This window comes from Salvia miltiorrhiza, chromosome 8 (genome assembly GCF_028751815.1).
Source record: "Salvia miltiorrhiza cultivar Shanhuang (shh) chromosome 8, IMPLAD_Smil_shh, whole genome shotgun sequence".
Lineage (NCBI taxonomy): Eukaryota > Viridiplantae > Streptophyta > Magnoliopsida > Lamiales > Lamiaceae > Salvia > Salvia miltiorrhiza.
This window is the reverse complement of record NC_080394.1, coordinates 17,084,946-17,091,548: the sequence shown is the minus strand read 5'-3', so window position 1 is coordinate 17,091,548 and position 6,603 is coordinate 17,084,946. Positions and strand designations below refer to the sequence as shown.

At 35.2% G+C, this 6,603-nt stretch overlaps 1 protein-coding gene across 4 annotated transcripts; it reads right to left on the bottom strand.

Moving 5' to 3' along the window:
* Nucleotides 1–1,676: 1,676 nt before the first annotated feature.
* Nucleotides 1,677–4,954, bottom strand: LOC131001481 (zinc-finger homeodomain protein 2-like). Of its 4 annotated transcripts, XM_057927870.1 has the most exons (4): nucleotides 4,109–4,954; nucleotides 3,525–3,569; nucleotides 3,282–3,336; nucleotides 1,677–1,911 (listed from the first exon to the last, which is right to left on the bottom strand). In XM_057927870.1, exons 1-4 carry the CDS (start codon nucleotides 4,740–4,742, stop codon nucleotides 1,854–1,856), a joined length of 792 nt encoding a protein of 263 aa, XP_057783853.1. In that variant the 5' UTR covers nucleotides 4,743–4,954; the 3' UTR covers nucleotides 1,677–1,853. The 4 variants fall into 4 exon arrangements, with proteins under 4 accessions (XP_057783853.1, XP_057783854.1, XP_057783855.1 ...); XM_057927871.1 differs by lacking the exon at nucleotides 3,525–3,569 and having other exon boundaries at nucleotides 4,109–4,875; XM_057927872.1 differs by lacking the exons at nucleotides 3,282–3,336; nucleotides 3,525–3,569 and having other exon boundaries at nucleotides 4,109–4,902.
* Nucleotides 4,955–6,603: the final 1,649 nt, after the last annotated feature.

The window sequence follows — 6,603 nt, the reverse complement described above, 5'->3', positions numbered from 1 at the left end:
AATCGTTACATATGATTTTTTAAATATTTATATGAAATTAGAGCATTGACATCGAGGGCTCATCGCCGGACTCGAGTCGATTTTGACGATAGGCCAACCGATGCGAGGCCACCCAACTCAAGCTACGGCTCATATGGATGAGCCGGGCTCATCCGTTGATTTGTGCAATTGTTTGCAATGCACACGTCATTTAAAAAAAAATTACTCCATCCGTCCCACCATTTTAGTCCTTTATTCCATTTTGAGATGTCCTAAAAAGATAGTCCACTTTTCTAATTAATACTATATAAAAATATTATTTTTACTAAATTAACCTTATTTAATGCTTCACTTAAATGTGAAAAGGATGTTTGAAAATAATAAATAAGGGTATAAAAGATAAAAATATAAAAATTAAATGCATTTTCTTAATATGTGTGGAAAGTGGGAGGGGACTAAAATGGTGGGACGGAGGGAGTAATAAATATGAGACAGTAGAAAGAGCCAAACCAATGTAGAATATTGTCTCATGAATGGAATTAAATGTGGATGTGCCAACAATTAATTCAATGAATATGGATTCTATTAGATTACAATAAATCTATGCAGCCACATTGTGGCCACCCACAATTTAGTTTAATAGGAAAAATTTCAATTTGTTTAATTTATTTTTTAAAATAAAAATAGGATTTAGTTATTTTATTTTATTCTCTACATTATAGTTATTTTTTTGTAATTTTATTTGCAACTTTTATTTTTAATTTATTTTTTAATAAAAATAAAAAAGTTACAAAAAAATTATAAAAAAATAACTATAATGTAGAGAATACATTAAAATAACTAAATCTTATTTTTATTTTAAAAAATAAATTAAACAAATTGAAAATTTTCCTATTAAACTAAATTGTGGGTGGCCACAATGTGGCTATTTAGCATCACTCATTAGATTTTGACTTAACGGGAAAACCGTCTTCTTTCAAAATTAATTATCGACACACGACATAAAAAGAATTGTAGTTTGCATTTGTGTTTTTTTTTAGAGTAATGCTAAACAGCCACATTGTGGCTACCCACAATTTACTTAAATAGAAAATAATTTTATTTATTTAACTTATTTTTTAAAATAAAAATAAGATTTAGTTATTTTATCATATTCTCTATATTATAGTAATTTTTTTGCAATTTTTTGGTAACTTTTTTATTTTTATTAAAAAAATAATTAAAAATAAAAAATGCAAAAAAAATTAAAAAAAATAAGTACAATGTAGAGAATATAATAAAATAACTAAATCCTATTTTTATTTTAAAAAATAAATTAAATAAATCAAGATTATCCTTATTATATTAGTGTGTGGGTGGCCACAATGTGACTGCATAGATTTATTGTTTTTTTTATTTTTCCTTTTTGGTTTTCCCTTTCCGATGCGTAAATAAAAGCGCATAAAATGCCAGGAATTCAGTACTAGTATAAAACAAGAAAATGAAATCTATAATATATTAAAAAAGCAACTCTTAATTTTAAATTGATTTGAATGATAATTTTGAAAATATGTATAATACAAATAAATCACATCTCATTGCACACTCCCACTATCTCACCCACAATATTTTGATAGTTTCTCTTTCCAAAAGTTTAGGCGCATTTAAACATAATTTTTCACAATTTCTCTTTCCAAGAATTTGTGTTTAACCGCATATTGGGTAAAGAAAACTGTAAATGACTATTTTCATCCAATTCATCATTTTTTTTATCTACAATATAAATTGCAACAACACGAATAAAAATGTGTTCTTTTTTTCTTCTTCAAGAGTCGTCCCCCGTCTGTTATTCAGCTTCAAAAAATAAAAAAAAAGTTGTCGGCTCTTCGTCTTCATCAGGCGTGTGTTCTTCTTCTTCTACCTTTATCTTCCTTCTCGATCCAATCGATATAGCTTCTCAATATTTATGAAGAACAAGGGTGAGTATGCAATTTGTAAAAACTGAAAAAGGTGTTTGGTGTGATGAATAGTGTAAACCAAAATTTGATGTGACACTGTTCAAAATATGGCCTAAACTCATTTTGGGTTTGAATTTAGAGCACCATTAGAGCTGATTTGGTACTGCAAAATGGGTTTTGCAATACCATTGGAGAATGGAGATGGCCTAAGCTAGCTTATTTCTTTCTCAATTTAATACATTTATTAGTTTTCATGGCTACTACATTTTCCCTTTAGGTTATGTATTTCACTTCTTTAATTATATATATTTTGTGTATAATATATATATATATATATATATATATATATATATATATATATTTGTGTGTGTGTGTGTAACAAAAAAATGAAATTAAATAGCTAGTCACCATTTATTTTATACTCTCTTCGGTCCCAATTCAATAGGCCACAGGGCCCGAGCACAAATATTAAGAAATGAATAAAGATATGATTTTTTAAAACATGAGAGATAAAGTAATTTTATTTAGGGTATATTTGTCTAAAAAATAGGAAGGAGAAAGATATTTATTTTTTTAAGTGAAATGAGAGTTAATTATATGTGGCTCACAATAACATTTGATGTAAATAATAAGTGATGTGAGACTGTTTATTATGTATTGACTTTTCATTTCAGGAAGTGACATATTGAATAAGATGTCTAAATAATAAAATGTGACTCATTGAATTAAGATTGAGAGAGTATTATATTTTGATATAGCACTGCAAATACAGCTTTCAGCATCTGTGACGGATATTTTATTACTTGTGAAATAAAATAATAAAGTCGTAAAGCTTGTGTAAGTTTAGTTGAGAATTGCTAATATCATTAATGTTAATTTTGGATGTATATATGCAAAATTAAATACATAGAACTTATCGCCTCATATAGCATATAACTATTTGTAATTCTGTTCACTAGTTACAAATAGCTAGACTTGATCTAGGGCAGTGTAATAAGCTTTACCTTGATATTTCATGTCATATGTTATTACATGAATAGTAATATTGCTGCACATGTAACTTCAATAACCATTGTGTAGCACAAGACAAAAATGTTCACATTGAAACATAAGTTTTTGATGTTCACATCTAAAATTATAAATTGACGATTTTGCTAATAAAGATTAAGGAAGATCACTTTGTGGTTGTAATTAGTACTATTGAATATTAACTGAAATTCACTACATCTAGCTAGCTTCAAATCAAATACTGTTTGCACACATATATGTATATATATGCTTCGACTAAAAAATGCATGTACGGTATCTTGTCAATATCCGATGATAGAGAGCTTCTTGAATACAAAAGTGTAAATTCGAACTTACTTTATTGCATTTGAGGTACAAAGGATGAAATGCAAGCACGCAATGGCTGTGAAATCTGAAAGAAATAGAAAGAAAAAAAAAATGGAAAAGATGGGGGAAAAAAGGAATTAATTTTTGCGCCATCCACATTTAATAGATGGGCAAGAGGTGTGTGATGAAAAAGTAGGAAAAAAAAAGTTAATAAAAATTTCTCCCATGAAATGCAAAAAGAGAAAAAGAGGAGCACAAAATTCGAAATTCTACCAACAACACAGGCAATGAATGCTGTGCAGAAGGCTTCAGGTTTTTCTGCACAATGAAAACAAAAAGGTGGTTTGGGGAAATTGAATGCTGGAAACTAACAGAAGATGGCTCTAACTCATATAGTATTTCACAAAAACAAAAATAAAAAGAATTCAAGAAATCTGAAAATCCCCTCGAATCAGATTAGATATGATGTATCCTTCTCCTACATTGAGTGTGATTCTTGTATCTAAAATTAATTAGCATACTATATATAACAGCATCAGTTAATTAATTAAAGATGTAGAATAAATAAATTGAAAGAAATTGGTAAATAAAGAAAACCCTAGTTGAACTTAGATTAGAAGTGAAATAGCAGAATTCAGCATCCCAAATTCCTAGATATATGAGCTAATTAATAGTTTGCACTAGTGCATGCACCCTAAAATTAAGTTACAAAATGATACTATAAATAGCAACGATAAACACATGGATTTTCCGACATAAAATACTAAGAATTGGGCAGCAAAGATGGATCCTCATATATTCCGACAGAAATGAATCCGGGTTGGGTTGGGTTGGGTTAATTAGCTAGGCTTTCTTACCAAGAGTGTGCTTGTTGTTATGCATCCACACCTTGAGCACGTGCCTCTTGATGCCCGCTTCGCTGCAGAATTGCTGCACCAATTCCTCATCCTGCTTTTGGATTTTCCAATCCAGCCGCTCCGCCAGCCTCAGCATCCTATCCTTCTGCTCCGCCGTGAATTTCGTGCGGAACCGCTTCTTCGAGCTTCCCCCGCCGCCTCCCGAGTAGTAATCCTCCATCTCCCCCGCGCCGCCCGAGCTCGACGGCAGAGCCAGGGCCACTGGCGCCGCCCTCTGCGGCGGCCCCACCTGGAGGTACCCCCCCGAGCTCCGGTACCCGAAGTGGCCGAGTGGGTGCGGGTGGTGGGCCAAAACTAGCTGCTGGTTGCCGTAGCCCTCGCTCTCCCGGCGGTGGAAGTTGCGGTGGCAGCCGCACGCGGCGCACTTGAGGGACTCGAGCGAGCCGTCGTCCCCCGCCGGGAGGAACTCGCCGCAGCCGTCCACGGCGTGGGCCCCGATGCCCACGGCGTGGTTCTTGAGGCACTCCTTGTACCGGGCCTTCCGCAGCGCCGGCGGGCTCGGGATCTTGTTGCCCGGCTCATTGTTGTAGCCTACCTCTCCCTCTTGCTCCTCTTCTTGATCTTCATACTCCATAATTTCGAGCTTAAATTCAGCGGATTAATTAATATGATATCAGCTATATATAGTAATATTATTTTTTCCTTGAATACGTGCATTACTTAGCCCTAGGATTCACCCACCGGCTACCTGTACATTGGGTTCTCTTTTTGTCTTAATTTATTTTGATTTTTGGGGTACAAATTTTGAGTTTAGAGAGGTGGAGTGGATAAGATTATGCATAAGATAGTGGACAAAAATATTCTGCCTCGGTATAAATATACCCGTATATTTTCTCGCTTAATTTTAATTTTTAAATGTCGACTTGTACTACAGTTACTCCATTTTATATTCATATGTAATAGTAAACTTTTACATCACATTTTGTTAAATGATGATTAAATTGACACTTATATAACCTGAAGATGAAAGAAATGCATCTAATTAAACACTAAAATAAATCGTAAATAAAGTGGGGATTTCATATTACAAAAATAGAGAATACTGCGTAGTAAACATATGGCCAGCACTAAATAGGCTGAAGTTATTAATTTATTTCTTTTCTTCCAAAATTCAATTTTCGGGATAGCGAAATGCAATTTCTTTTTTCTTATTATAAGTATGTATACGAATGTTTTTTTTTTTTTTGATCAGTAAAGTAAAAATTTTATTAAAAGAAAAGGGATCAAGGCATCAGGAATGCCAATCAAAACAACAAAACAAGTTTGAAGTCTTTGGAACACCAAGAAGTAAAAGTAATTCCTAACTCCACGATTTTGTAGGCCTCGTTCCAACTCCAAAGTCTCCCCTTAATCTGTAAAACAAGTCTATCAATATCCCAAGCCTTGTCCCGGAAACGACTATCATTCCTGCTTTCCCAGAGCAACCACACTGTTCCCACCCACAAAGCTTTAAGCAGTCTTCTTTCTCTCTTCTTTTTTCCAGCCGCAATGAAAGAAATGAAGTGTTGAAAAATACCTCTCGGATTTGCCGTTTTGATGTCAAGCCATTGAAAGATCTGGTCCCACACCGCCGCTGCTTTAGGACAATAGAGGAACAGGTGTTCCGTCGTTTCCTCACTAGAAACACAGGCATTGCACCATCTCTCCTCCACGCTGATCTGGACATTTCTTCTACTCAGATTATCACATGTTGCCAATCTGTTTCTAAGACATCTCCATGCCGTCACCTTGGCTTTATTTGGTGTTGGGGCCTTCCAAACCTTTGCCATCTCCAAAGGTAAAACTTGTTGCTCCTCTCTTGTTTTTGCCACAATTTCATATGCCGACTTGATTGTGAAGCATCCATCTGGTGTCGCCTTCCAGTTCCATCCGTCTATTACATCTACACAAGGAACAAAATCAGCTATAACCAACTGGAGATCCTCCGCAAACCCTTTCTCCCTCTCCCTTAACTCCCTCCTCCACTCCACCCTCCACACCCACGACCCTCCTTCCCAAAATCCACTTTCACCAACCAGCCTTTTCTTGTTCAGGCTCAAATTATACAGTCTCGGAAACACAAACTTAAGGGGTTTGTCAACCGCCCACACATCCTCCCAAAAGCTGGTATCAAGCCCATCCCCAATTCTTCGCCTCAAATTATTGATGAACCACCGATCTCTCCTTCCTCCTACCTTATCCACAATTTTCTGCCACCACCCTTTCTGTCCACCTCTTCCCGCCACCGAACATTCACCCCCTTCCCCCCACACTAGCCCCCCATAAATCGATTTGATCACCCTTACCCACAGAGCTTTCCCCTCCCCTAAAAATCTCCAGAGCCACTTACTTAACAGGACCTGATTAAACCAATCGATATTCCGAAACCCCAGACCTCCTGAATCCTTGTTTAGGCACAAGGCATTCCACTTGAACCAAGTGATACCCCCCATCTG

Coding starts and splice junctions, on each gene's coding strand:
- LOC131001481 (XM_057927869.1), bottom strand. CDS start 4,742: ATGGAGTATGAAGATCAAGAAGAGGAGCAAGAGGGAGAGGTAGGCTAC. Junction 3,570..4,108: donor TAACAACAAGCACACTCTTG/GTAAGAAAGCCT, acceptor TTCATTGTGCAG/AAAAACCTGAAGCCTTCTGC.